This window comes from Leopardus geoffroyi, chromosome D1 (genome assembly GCF_018350155.1).
Source record: "Leopardus geoffroyi isolate Oge1 chromosome D1, O.geoffroyi_Oge1_pat1.0, whole genome shotgun sequence".
Classification (NCBI taxonomy): Eukaryota; Metazoa; Chordata; class Mammalia; order Carnivora; family Felidae; genus Leopardus; species Leopardus geoffroyi.
The window spans coordinates 40,085,925-40,100,896 of record NC_059329.1 but is presented as its reverse complement, the minus strand read 5'-3'; the positions used below and the strand labels follow the sequence as shown (position 1 = coordinate 40,100,896).

Sequence of the window (14,972 nt, the reverse complement as noted above, 5' to 3'; positions counted from 1 at the left end):
TACTTGACACATTCTATGGTTTTATCTACCACCTACAAGCATTCAGCCTTTTCTACCAATTCTCCCAAGTCAGCTGGCCCATTGTAGTCCCACTTTGTTCCTTTCTCATGCTAAGATATACTTTGGAGGTCACTGTCTGGGGAGACTTCCACTTCTGATCTTCTGCCACTTAAACTCCCAGGGGTTATTTTTTTAGTCTTGGGGAAACTCCTCATTCCCCCATCCTGCCACATTGTACATGGGATTAATTCTTTTATTTTAATATGCTATTTATTTATTTACCAACTGCTATGAGAGAATTTGCCAAAATTATTTTTACAGATTTTGGTTCACAAAAAAAAAAAAAAAAAAAAGATTTAATTATCCTTGGATCTAGGATCATTATTAAATTTAAACTAATAATCTCCATTTTATATTTTATACAAGAACCACATTTATTAAAAAAAAAACTACTCGGCAATCAAAAAGAATGAAATCTTGCCATTTGCAACTATGTGGATGGAACTAGAGGGTATTACCTTAAGCGAAATTAGTCAGAGAAAGACAAATATATGACTTCACTCATATGAGGACTTTTAAGACACAGAACAGATGAACATAAAGGAAGGGAAGCAAAAATAATATAAAAACAGGGAGGGGGACAAAACATGAGACTTAAATATGGACAACAAATAGAGGGTTACTGGAGGGGTTGTAGGAGAGGGGATGGGCTTAATGGGTAAGAGGCTTTAAGGAATCTACTCCTGAAATTATTGTCACGCTATTTGCTAACTGATATGGATGTCAATTAAAAAAATAAAAATAAAAAATATATATATAGGGGAAAAAATAAAATTTAAATAAATAAATAACGAACTGAGAACAAACAAGAATGTCTTAAAAGGTATCAAATTGTATTTAAGTAATCAAGTTGTTTTGTAATATATAATATGTCTTGTATATGCGTAGAGAAAACATAAAAAACATAAACATAAAAAAAACCCATAAAACATAAAAAAAAACTAACCGAATTATCCTGGAATATTTTTTACACAAAAAATGTGTTACAGCTTTCATGAAAAGATCTTTGAGAAGTAGTTTGTTTCAAAAACTTCAAGATAGCTAACATAAGATTTCTACTCCCAAAAAAACACTACTTATTTTTGATGCATTTGGGAAAAAAATGCTGAAAATAAGGTTTTTATTTAGCTTTTTCCCTGTTTTATTTCCAAATTTGACCTGTGTTTCATTCTCTTTAAAGCAACACTAAATAAGAGGAGATCAATTGATTACTATTTGGTAGCTGATTTGAAGGTTTAAAAATCACTGCTTCTCTCAGACCATTCGGCAAAGTTCTAAGTAAACAGATGGGCCTTAAACTTGTTTTGCAAAATTTATATTTTACCAAGTGGGAATAATTGGAGGTAACTAATCACTTAACCAGTGCATATATTTAGAATGAAGTTTCTCTTCTCTTTTTGCAAAACTGTCATATGACAAGGCTCCACATCTTGCACATGAATTTAAAAAGGCAACCATTTCAATTTGAATTATTGTCACTTATTGTATATAAAATTCTGTTTAGTTTACAGCATATTTTAATGCCAGATGCATCTGAATTTTTTTCTCACTTGTCTTTCCACAACTTTGAAATGTGTCAGTGTACATACTAATTCCGTTGCATAGAATTATTTACTAGGCTGTACTACACTCACATTTTAAAAATGTGCAACATTTCCTATTGGAGGTTAATGACAAAAAGAAATTGTCCTGCATTTTTTCTAATATCTGTGCCAAAAAAATTGACCTTTTTTTATTTGTCAGTGTGTCATTATGGGACTAGGGCAGCAATGTCCAGTGGAAATAGAATGCAAGCCACAAATAGAATTTAAGTTTTTCTAGTAACCACATTAAAAGAAGTCATAAGAAATGGGTGAGATTAAAACATAATAATAATTTATTTATATTCATTCAACATATATTCAAAGCATTATCATTGCAACATATAATCAGTGTAAAATTATTGAGATAATGAGATATTTTACATTTCTTTTCATACTAAGTCTTCAAAATCCGGTGTGTATTTTACACTTACAACATATCTCAATTTGGAAGCCAAGTAGTCACTGGAAATATTTGATCTGTGTTTAGATTTCATAAAATTTACAGTTAAAAAAGTAGACTTACAGGGGCACCTGGCTGCCTCAGTCGGTAGAGCATGTGACTCTTGATCTTGAGGTCATGAGCTTGAGCCTTTTTAAAAAAGCAGATTTACATACCTCAGCTGTTCCAAACAAACTTGAGAGTGTTCTAGTAACTGAATCAAGTACCAAAGAATCATTTTCCTAATTATTTGCATCCACATTGACAAATAAATAATTTGACTTTTATGCAAAAGCATGCCAACCACATCTAAGTTAAATAAATTCACTAATTTTGTGTCGACTTGGTATTATTAATGTTGAATTCAAAGGGATATTGCATAAATCAAAGAACAACTCTCAATTTACCAATATCAACAAAACCTCTTTTCTTGTACTTTCCTAGTCAATTTACATAATGCTGTCAATTATAATTAAAATCTTTTACATATTCATTCATGTTAGAAAAATGTGTCAAATCATTATTATTGATTTGTATTATGAAGAGTTTCAGTTTTAACATAAATTCTCTCACCTGTGTAGCGAGATCACAAAGAAGCTTTTTTTTTTCCTTAGGGATAGGGAGCCCTATCCCTAGGGGGGTTAGGGAGTATCTTCAAATATCACTCTTCTAGGTATTATTTTCTAATTAGAGTAAACATTTTACAGACTTTTAGCTAACTCCAGCCCATGGTGACTTTGCATTTCATTGGCCTGGAGTTACAGCCCTTTTATGCTCCCCTGTTCCAAGTGAAGGAAGACCCGAGCTGTCTACCCACAGCTCCAAGTTAGATTGCTCCGGAGGCAAATTTGCAAGACAGGGAGCACAGATGGTGCCTACTTCAATTGGGCAAAGTCATGGATGACATTCACGTCAAGTTAATTTGTTTTTCTACTTGCTAATCTATTGTTTCACATTTCTTTTGTTTGTTCCTTTTTGAAATTTTAGCCTCATCTGAAAAATCCACACTGTTTGAAACAGTGACTTTATGCAAACAAGTTTATTAAAGCACCCATTTGAATGCATTTTTACTCTTATTTCCAGTCAGCCAGGAACTTCTGGGGCCAAAGTATTGCAATTAGGTCCTTCACTGAACCGGGGTCTCGAGGTCTCCCAGAAAATAATACAAATTTAAGGCTTAGGTTAAAAAAAAAAGTTTAGCTGGGAACTCATATATCCTATGCTGTCTGCATAATGATATTTCTAGGCTCTGTGAATTTGGGGGTAAGAATGAATAACAAAACATATGTCCACACAAAAGCTTGTACATGAAATTTTATAGCATATTATTCATAATAGCCAAAAAGAAGAAATATCAAATGTCTATCAACTGGTGAATTAATAAACAAAATGCAGTATATTCATGCAATTAATTATTTATCAATAAAAAGGAATGAAATACTGATACATGCCATAACATGGATAAACCATAAAAGCATTATGCTAAGTGAGAGAAGCCAGTCACAAAGGCCACGTATTGTATGACCCCATTTGTGTGAAATGTCCAGAAAAGGTAATTCCATAGAGACAGAACATACCATAGCGGTTGCCAGGGGTGATGGGGAGCAAAAATAGAAAGTGACTACTAAAGGGTATTGGGTTTATTTTGGTTGTGATGAAAATGTTCTGGAATTAGCGGTGATGCTTACCCAGCTTTGTGAATATACTAAAGCCCACTGAATTGTACATTTTAAATGGGTGAATTTTATGGGATGTGGATTATATTCAAATAAATCTATTAATGATATATACAAAAAATTATTAATAAATGATTTTTAAAAAATATCTGTAGTGTTCTCTGCAGCCTTTATTAGCAGAGGAACCTCCTGCCCTCATAATACCCAACCCTGTCTTTACCAGCAAGCTACAGGTCTATGTCACTTATTTTGCTTGAAACAAATTATTTTTGCATCTTGAATGTTCCAACTGGACTAGTAGACAAAAGACTGGGATTTTTCTTTTCCAAAATCTGCCGCTTGTAAGCTATGTAACTTTGGACCAAGTATGGCCCTCAATTTCCTCATCTACTAAAGTGGCGATGGATTTGATGACCTAGGTCAGGTACACTTAATAATAGTTTCTCTGTAGAAGCAAGTAAAAGAAATCCAGCGATATGGAAGCACTCTGCCATTCCTCGCCCCCAGAGAACAGCCAAGTACTGCTGGAGAAAATCGCTCTCAACAGGCCAGGGTCACAGATCTCAAATGAACACGCAACATGGCCAGGAATCCCACTCTGTTGCTCCACTCAGCTAATTCTCCCATTCCCATTGCAGGCCATTTCAAACCTTCTCCACTCTTAAAAATCACTCCCATGTCCCCACCTCCCCTTCTCCTTCCAGTGACATTGCCTTTTTTACCTCCCAAGGGAAATAGAAGCCAACAGAGAGCCACTGTCTTCTCTCTCCATATCCAGATGCATATGCTGGTCTACATTCCATTTTCCTGCCTTCTTTCCGTTTGCTTTACACAACTCTTCCCCTGGTGCTTTGGGACCTACCCTACCTACTTCTCAAGAACCCACACCATTACTGTTAATCCTCCTCTCTTCTGATTGGACCCTTCCCAACAGGTTTTAAATTTGCTCAAGCCTCTTGTCAACAAAATAAGACAGTGGGCTCACAGGATTGCTGGTGTCTCTAGTTGCCAGATAAAGTAGGGCTACTACTGGGCAATAGGGGAACCATAGACCATGGTTTACAACTCACTCTGTTGGTTATTGTCTTGTTTAAGTTGGTAATTATTTGCATTAATCCGAATTTTACACATTAATCATTCATTCCTACTTTTATGCTTCTCACAAATTTACATACAATGTGACCATATTTGTGTGATTATTTGATTATTCTTTGTCTTTTCTTTATCACTAGACTGTGAGCTCACTGAGAACAGTCTTGGTATCCTCAGTGTTGAGCACATAATAAGGACACAGCAAATATTTGTTGAATAAATGAATGAAGGAATGAAATTCTGTAAGACAGAGCCAGCAAAGGACTAAAAAAGGACTAAATACCAGTTTATTTGAAATTAAGCTGGTTCATAGACGTTAAATATTTTTAAATATACTATACATCATGGTATCCAGATACGAACATTGAACATTTTTTTTTGATGTTTTTATTTAGGCCATGGAAGCAGGACTCTCGGAAGTGAAAAGTGAGTTACAGTCACGTGATGATCTCTTGAGAATTATAGAAATGGAACGATTACAGCTGCACAGGGAATTATTAAAAATAGGACAGTGCCAAAATACTCATGAAAATAAGAAAAGGTATAGTCTTTATATTCAGAAGCCTGAGAGAAACTGTTTAAGACATGATGTTTGAAGATTTTAAGAGCTTTAGATTTAAAACTAGAATGAAAAGTCTATTTGTTTTGTATTTACATGCTGTTATTTGTTGGATAATATTAGATATTAAAAATAAAATCAGTGATTATTTCACCCTCAAAATTAATGTATTTACTTTCCTAGAAAAATGTATTGTATTCTGGTGTATGGATACTTCTGTATCGCAGAACATCAGAAATTTTCTCAGAACTTGTATTTTTCAGGAGACTGTAAAAGCAGTAGTATAGAGCTGATATTTGTATATATTGCTAAATAAGAGAGTTATTCCATATTTTCAGATGTTTTTATCTTGATTGCCTATAAACCTGTTATTAACTTTTTCACTTGTAAATGCTGTATTTATTTTGGTCTCCATACGCACTCCCTTGTCAGTTGCATTAAGAGTTTGTTAGAACAGATTTTTTTTCCTCTTTTAAAATCAGGCAGACATTGTGTATTCCATAACCACAAAGGAAATGGGATTGCTAAGGATTATTAAATATTTACACTTGTGAGTAGAAAGTTTGACTGTTCTATTCATTGATGTTCTCATTCTCCTTGGAACTTGAATCCTTCTCAAATCTGAAGGCTCATGCAAGACCAGTGATAGGACTTTAAAAATTGACTAACCAAATGGTAAGGGATATTTTCTTGAAAGATAACATTGTTTCAAAGGCAGTAATTATTTCGTTAAAGTTGTGGGACCTGCTCAAAATTTTTTGAGCCCTATGCTATGGCAAATGGCAAATGGCAAATTAATGTTCCTAAAAATGACCTATTGTGTGTCTCACCAAAGATGGTAGGATGCCTATTCACCAGTCAACATTATAGCATGTTCCACATGCAAGTTATATATTATCACTGGTCATTAGGAAATCTATTGGAAAAATGTAATATGCAAGGCACTGTTTCAGTGTGGTGAGTTGGTGAGAAATGTCTTTGCACAAAGAATGCATATGCCTAAAAACATAAGAGGTGTCCTAGAAAAGCAAACCTTGCACCCCCTGCCCAGCTCTGGTTTTATGTAAGAGCGTGGTAGGCCCTTTCTGTGGGGCTGTCTCACAAGGCCAATGCTGAATTCCAGACATTGCCAACTTTCCTTCAATATAGGATTTAATCTAAGATCTTGCACTTATTTGCATATTTGGCCAATACAAATCTTTTGTCATGCCTAATGTCATTCTCTATTGAAGTTGGTATTTATTTTGATCCTTCATCTTTCTCATTTGGAGGGTATTCCTCAGTTCTAGTATTCTGAGATTTGATGAAAAGATAGATACTTAACTTTTCACAGCTTCCCTTGTATCTTAGACTTTGGGCTGTCTTCTTAGCCTTCCTCTTTCCCATTGAAAATTTCTAATCCTTTGGTTTGTTCTCATATGAATGTGATTCCAGCCTCTTTATTGTTTTGGTTTCTTTTATTTGGACTCTGTTTCTTCTTTACAGTTGTATTAAGGTGAAGCAGCCCAGACTTCTGAGTGCAGATGCACAATAGTTTTATAGAAGTAGCATAGGAATGCTTTTATTCATTTTCAGATCCTTTCTCAATAATGCCAAGATTTTGTTAGCTTTTTCTTTTTTTGAGCTACAGAAGCACCTTGGGCTGATATGTTCTGAGAGTTATTAAAAATAATTCCAACGTTCCTTTTCTACACAACTGGTAATTCCTTTATCTATTTATATTAGCATTTTATATTAGCATGATTACTGTTTTCTCCTTTGAACTTGTCCACGTTGAAGTTTGATGTTTGTTCCGATCACTCAGTGAAATTTACACAACCATAATGAGGTGTTTCCCCCCGCCCCCCCCCCATTCAGATCATCATTCCACTCCCTGAAATTGCTTAGGAAGAATTGAAAAATAGGAAATTTCATTTTTCACCCCTTTCAAATAATAGCAAATGAGAAGAATTTATGACTGATTCTGAAATAATGTTTAAAGAGAATATTGGTAGAATGCTCACAATAGATGACTGAGTAGGAAACAGAAGGGACTGAAAAATGTGTGCAGTACATTCTAATTGTACGGAAATAGTATCTATATGCCTATGCAGATATGCAGATGTATATATTTATATATTTATAGGTATATTTATAGATATGTATATATTTATACACACATGCCTAGAAAAAAAGACCGTCAGTATACACAAAAACGCCAACAATGCTTTTTCCCTAATGATAACGTAATAGCGGGATATACTCTGATATACTCTGTTTTCTACAGTTAACATATATATTTGATTATCAGAAGAAAAGCAATCCAGTCTAGATACAAGTACCTCAGGGATATCACTATTAATTTATACCTTTTAAAGATCCCTTTATTTTCAATATTTACATTCATTATTTCTCTGTCATTCCTCAGATTTTGTTTTGTTTGTGTGGCTTAAGTTTTTGATTGATGAAACCTTTTAAGAAGTTCTTTGGAAATCTGAAATTGTACTCACTCACACGTGGGTACGTTCCTCAGAACACCAGACTTTCCCAGATTAGTCAAGCCATTGAAAGCATGCCACTTTCCTTGCCTGGCTAGTGCAAGTGATTTTTAGTGATTTTTCACTTACCAGCTTCCGAGATGTAGAAGGGAATGTTTATACTTCTCCAGACTTCCTGTGGAAATTGTATTTTCTGTACCAGTTTCTGCTTCTCCCCTCTGGTAGCCACATGTGCTAGCAATTCCATTTTATAAATGAAGCAGCCAAAGAAGAGATGTATTTGAACTTTCTCTGGGCAGGCTGTCAGATTTGGTCACATTGGATCCCTTTTATGGAGTCCCTGCTCCCTTCGGACTCCCCCTGACATAGTTCCTTTCCACAATGTAGAAGCAAGTTAGATGTGTTTCCTTTTCTTAAGGGGTTCCAAAGCCATTTTATTACAGAAAACACTCTTCTTATATAAAAATCTTATCTACATATGCAAAGCCAGTATTCTGCCCATTTTCAACGTATAATTAAAATTCCATATTAATTGCTACCTTTTATTTTTTGTCACTAAAACCATTTGCACTCAGTTAAATATGTGAATACTTATGGGATCTGAATGTATTAGCATTTGCAATTTCTGTAGCTTGAAAATTTTCCAATAAACTAATAATCTCTTTCTGCAACCTACAATCGTCTAAATTAACAATATAATCACCACAGTTTACTCAGCGAAGTTTAATTTTTATTCACTTTAATCTGTAGACATGAATCATCTTACTCACCTTCGACTAAAGAACCAGAAAGGAAAAGGAAAGAGTTGTTTTCAGTGATCCTAGATCAGCCAAATCATGAAAAAGAGTTGAACAAGGTATGAAAAATAAGGGGCTTCTGAAGCCTCTGAATACAGAGGGGGAAACACTTCCTTCTCATTCCCTTCTTTTTTCCTTCTATAGTTCCCCCAAAGATAATAACCTACCAGCCTGCTAATTCTGACATTCTTCTGTGCGACGCTGTGAAAAATACAAACCTTCAGTCACCGTCGTGCCTAAAACGTGAAGGGCCTTGTGGCCCCGTGACAGGTAGCTTATGGCGAGAAGAATGAGAGCACAGACTCAGGCATGCAACCATATATATTAGGTGCATGAGCTTGGGGAAGTTTCCTGTGCAAGCTGCTCAGGGTCCGCATTTCTAGCTTGGGGATGGGACAATAAGCACCTCCCTCATAAAATCGCGATGAGGATTAACTGAGCTAATAAGAGCCTCTACTTGGCACTGACCTGTGCCGGGAGCTGTTCTGAGGGCTTAACAAATCTCAATTCATGTATTCCTCACAACCATTTTATAAGGTAGGTGCTAATATTATCTTCCTTTCTCATTTGAGGACCCTAAGGCACGGAGAAGTTAGGTGATTTCCCCCGATGTTACACAGCTGTTAGGCAGCAGAGGTCAGATTGGAACTCAGGCAGTCCGACTCCAGAGGCCACGCTCTTCCCTTAAGTTAAAATCCGTTTAGGGGCGCCTGGGTGGCACAGTCGGTTAAGCGTCCGACTTCAGCCAGGTCATGATCTCGCGGTCCGTGAGTTCGAGCCCCGCGTCAGGCTCTGGGCTGATGGCTCAGAGCCTGGAGCCTGTTTCCGATTCTGTGTCTCCCTCTCTCTCTGCCCCTCCCCCGTTCATGCTCTGTCTCTCTGTCCCCAAAATAAATAAACGTTGAAAAAAAAAAAAAACTTAAAAAAAAATCCGTTTAAAACTCGCAAGTAAAGTGCTAAGAACAGGGCTCGCCTAGCTCAGAGGGAGCGTCTAGTAAGCGAAGGCTGCTCTTGGTATTGGTTACACCCGCCCTTTGTCACCGAGCACCTAACATGTGCCAAGTAGTCTGCCAGGAGCTGGGAATACAAGGGTGAATGAGGCCCGGGCGCTGTCCTTGAACACCTTGTGGTTCCCAGCTGCCTACAGAAAGCATATTCTCTTCTCTCCCTAGCAAAATCCAATGGTGGCTTCCTTTCCATGAAGCTTATCATGGCTGCTACCCACGTCTCTGGTCTTTAGGTTTGAGGATCACACCTAAATATTCAATATTATATGATCTAAACAACTGGAAAAACCTGAGCGTGGCTTTGAATTATCATCTATCCCAGCACACAAAAGTGAAAATAAGTATTTGGAGAATGAATGAAGGGGAAGGTCTCCCATAATTGTGTAGGTTCATAAATTCAGTTGCTGTTTGTATAAAGTCAACAATCATTTATTGAGCATCTAGCAGGACTCTTGCTATTCTGCTCATTTCTGTAGGAACTACAATGACGTGAAAGGCAAATCCTGTCTCCCAAAGAGTTGACCGTCGGGTAGCTATTAAGTGTAGAAAAGGTGTTAGGAATTAACGGTCATTTTCCTTATATTTTTCACATACTCCCATGAAACTGATTTCACTGCTATTTAAAAGTATAACTTTGAAAAACTGTTCTTTACTCGTGTCCCCAGTGAATGCATTATGATACAAAGGTTGATTAAAGCCACCTAAAGTATAGTTACACCATTCTGAACCTCCCACACTCAATAAAACCTTGAGTAATAAGGAATCTACTGACATTGCACAGTTTTGACATGGAAGGAGAGAATGCTAGGCACAAATTCTCTTCATGGGCTCTTGGAGACCTCTAGATAATGCACTGCTGTGCAGAAAAGGTAACAAATGAATTGGGTATAAATAGCTATAGCTCCCAGGAAGTGTTTGTGGAGAGCATTTTCATTCTCTTGTAATAAAACCAACAAGAGCCATGTATTATGAATCCTGCAAGTGTCTTATTTCTTTCTCTGTTTTTCAGTGTAGAACTATTTTTGTTTTGTGATAAAATTGACATTTTTAATAAAGCCAAAAGTCATTTAGAGCTCGGTAAATTAATCTCATTTAGCAGGAAGCTTTGCAGTATAGCATGTTGTTTTAGTATCTAAACGCTGTGAAAATAATAAAAATAGTTTATTCCTTTCTCATAATGGGATATCCATGTTTGCACATTTTAAAAGTTCCATTTTAAGAGAACATGTTAACTACACAACAGGGATGTAATCAGCAAAATCCAAACGGGGACAAACTCCAGAACAGCCCTGTTGTTTCATCAAATAAATTGTAAGGAAAAAAAAAAAAAAAAAAAAAACCAGAGAGAGAAGATTGGAGACAAAATGAGACCTGTAACATTGTCCTCAGGGTGAGGACATTTGTACCCTCTGTCTCCTGGTCCCTTCTTTTGCTCTTCGGAGTTGGGTAACTCAAGCCCAGTTAGTTCCCTTCCTGGTGAGTCCTTTTTGTTTTTCCCCCTCATCTATTCAATGATGGAGTTGGACCATGTGATTCCTAAGGTCATGTCAAACTCTGAAATTCTAAAAACGTTAGTACTGAGAACGAAATCACAGGGGGGTTGGTGGTATAAAGCTAAGGACAAGCCAAGTTTGCCTTCTGGACACGTGTCCTTTCCATGTTAGGTCATCCCATGCTAGCTTTTTCCAATGTGTGAACCACCTTCTAGGGCCCTGTGCCCATGGGTTACATGGCACAACGGGTAGTAAGGTCCTAGAATCAGACTGCCTGTCACCAGGAATGTGACTGTGAAAAGTTACATACTTAACTCCTTCATTCTGCAAAACAGAGAACTCTTGCATGGTTTAGATGATGCATACAGACTACTTAGAACACACACAAAAAGAAAGATATGATCCAGTCCACATATTTAGATCACAATTCAAATAAACAAACAGAAAAACATACATTGAGCTTCTGACACATTTGTAAATTTGAATACTGCCTGGATATTTGATGATATGGAGGAGTTGTTAATATTTTTAAGATATTACATTGGTATTCTGGCTATTTTTTTTTTATTTTTTTTTTCAACGTTTATTTATTTTTGGGACAGAGAGAGACAGAGCATGAACGGGGGAGGGGCAGAGAGAGAGGGAGACACAGAATCGGAAACAGGCTCCAGGCTCTGAGCCATCAGCCCAGAGCCTGACGCGGGGCTCGAACTCCCGGACCGCGAGATCGTGACCTGGCTGAAGTCGGACGCTTAACCGACTGTGCCACCCAGGCGCCCCCTGGCTATTTTTTAAAAAGAGAAAGAGAGTGCCCTTATTCTTTTACAGATATATCCTGAAATGTTTAAAGATGAAATGAAAATAAAATCAGTTTTAGAAGTAAGTGCCCTGGAGAAATTCATATAAATCTCTTTGTGGATGGGCTCCACCAACCTCTCCAGCCTCGTGTCTCACAACACGCCAAGTTCTGGCCATTCCAGACTCTTCTTGCTTCGCTGTGTCTGCATTCTCTCTCACCCCTACTCTTCACTCTTTGCCTGGGAGCCCTTCTCCACCCCTGCCTTCCGTCTGGCTTCTGTTCATCCTTCAGTATTTGTCTGACGTCCTATCCTCCGAGAAGCCCATCCTGACATCCCCAGGTTGGGTTAAGCATCCCTCCACTACATACCCCTGACGTTGATTGTTTATTTTTGTCTCCCCCAACGGACCACGATCTTCTTGAGACTGGCGATTGGGTACTTTATCTCCAGATCTCAAGAATTAGACACAGTTAATGATTTCTAGAAAGGTGGTAAGAGGCTGGACTAAGACAGTGGTAGTAGAAATGCAGAGCAGAGGAGAGATTTAGAAGTGTGAGGGACAGAATTTGCTGCCTGACTGTATTTGGTGGGACAGGGTGGGGAGGAGCCCAAGGTGAACCAGAGGTTGCTGACAGGGAAAGCCTAACTATGGTTAAGAGTAGGAGACTCCACAGGCTTAAGGGCAGGAGGTGATGCATTTTCATGGATACATGAAGTTTGAAATTTATTATAACGTGATTCTGAAAAACATAGCATTCAGTCACAAACAGTACGCACAATGTAGTAAAAAAAAAAAAAAAAAAAAAAAAAAAAGCCCTGAATTTAAAACCAAGAGTCCTAGGTTCTAGTCCTGGCTCTGCCAGTTAATAGCTTTATGACCTTGAACAAGGCACCTAACCGTTCTAAGCCAGTTTTTTTCTCCCTAAAAAACATGCCTGGTCCATCCACCTCTGGGTAGTGAGTCCAGACCTCTTCCGTCACACATTCTGCAGTGGTTTTGTGACGGGTATAGAGTGAAGTTATAGAGCAGGGCCTATAGCTGACAGTAACATATTATGCACTTACAATTTTAAAGGAGTAGATCTCATGTTAAGCGTTCTTACCATGAAAAAAAATTTTTTAAAGGAACACAAGGAATCTTTTGGAGGTAATGGGCATGATTATTACATCTGTTGTGGTGATAGTAGCATGCATGTATATCCAAATTCACCAAATCGTATATAAGTACGTGCAGTTTTTGTATACTAATTATATCTCAATGAAGCCGGGAGGTTCAGTGCTTGATGTTTTCTCCACCTTCCTGTCAAAGTGGTTGTCAAAGTAGGATCAGTGGTAAGTGGTGATGTGCATATAATAGAGAATAGAAGTGAGAAATGGAATTTTGAATTTGAAAGGAGACAAGTAAATCAGTCATTTATTGTGAGTATCTGTTTTTCGTTCAGCCTTGATTGGAAAAGGTGGGTAAAGTGGGGCCTGCCAAAGGTTTAAGGGAGGACGGGAAGGCTGAGCATGGCTAACAAAAGCTTCAAGCCACTTTCTAGAGAAAAAGATCTGTTGATATTTGCTGGAATGTATCTGCCGCAGATAAGAAGCCAACTGTATCAGGAGGAAGAGTGCCATGGTTCTGAGCAGGAAAGAATGAGGAATGAAATCTCGGACCTAACAGAGGAACTTCATCAGAAGGAGATCACTATAGCAACTATCATGAAGAAAGCTGCCTTTCTGGAAAGACAGTTAAAAATGGAGTTAGAAATAAAAGAAAAAATGTTATCAAAACAGCAGGTATGCAAGCGGGCAGGACAGCACTTGTCCAGGTCACTGTCTTGCTCGGCTCTGATAGTAAGTCTTCATCATTGATTCATAAGCCGTTGCATTTCTTGCTATTGTTTCTGAGGCTAGCATCATTTGTGAAATAATGCAAAGTGTCATCAAAAAAGAACTGGGGAAAAAGTGACAGCACAAGATAATTGCATTAAATTCCATCCTAACATTTTCTCGTGACCTGTATTTTGATTGCCTCCCACAGGATGCTCTAGTCAAAGATTTTTTCTTGAATTTGTTTTCTATATCCCATTAGAATTTTTGTCTTAAAAAAAGGCCTCTTTTCCAGCCTTTCATGGATACTTCCCACCCCCATGTACACATACGTGTATATGAGATATATATTTTTTAAGTTTATTTATTTATTTTGAGAGCGTGCATGAGCGGGGGAGGGACAGAGAGAGAAGGAGACAGAGAATCCCAAGCAGGCTCTGTGCTGTCAGTGCAGAGGCCAATGCGGGGCTCAGTCTCACAGTCCATAAGGTCGTGACCTGAGCCGAAATCAAGAGTTGGACGCTAAACCAACTGAGCCACCCAGGCACCACCCCCCCATTTTATATATTTATTTTGGGGTTTTTTAAAAATAGATGTTGAAACATGAAAATTAGTCCATGTTTACTGAACATTGACTCAATGCACAGCATGGTTCATGGTAAAAAACTGTAATTATAATGTTCTACTGTTAAAATACTGCAAGAACTTCAACGTCTTCCCTCCTTCCGTTTCCTTCCTTCCTTCCTTCCTTCCATTTTTTTTGAAATTCCTTCAACACTTTATTCCTCATCAAATTGGTGATTAAAAAGTGTAAGGTTTACCTGCTTTTTTTAATCCCAAATCAGGAGGCTTTGCGTGAACCATTCAATAACTTTCTGGGCATTTAAGGGTCACTTCATAAATAAGATGGCTATTTAAATCCTGTGTATTATAAAAACAAGAAGAGATTTGGCCTTTGTCCAATTATAAACCTTAAACTGATCAACTTGTACAATACACAGGAAAACAGCATAGATGGGATAGTGGCAGTGGTTGTACCTGGATAGGAAAAGATATTTTACAGGTGTGAACAGTGACCTGGGTAACTGGATTATGGATGATTTTTTTTGAAATGAAATTTTTAAAATTTAATCCAACTTAGTTAACATGTAGTGTAATAATGATTTCAGGAATA

General features: G+C 37.3%; 1 protein-coding gene across 7 annotated transcripts in view; it reads left to right on the top strand.

Annotated features, from left to right (window-relative positions):
- DEUP1 (deuterosome assembly protein 1) overlaps positions 1-14,972 on the top strand; it is an 83,548-nt gene that overhangs the window by 33,914 nt on the left and 34,662 nt on the right. For 5 of the 7 annotated variants that reach the window (XM_045483642.1, XM_045483645.1, XM_045483640.1 and 2 more), the window contains 3 exons: positions 5,246-5,391; positions 8,637-8,742; positions 13,568-13,822. In XM_045483642.1, the coding sequence (XP_045339598.1) occupies positions 5,246-5,391; positions 8,637-8,742; positions 13,568-13,822 (507 nt within the window). The remainder of the gene's footprint in view (positions 1-5,245; positions 5,392-8,636; positions 8,743-13,567; positions 13,823-14,972) is intronic. The other 2 variants (XM_045483643.1, XM_045483646.1) reach the window with 2 other exon arrangements.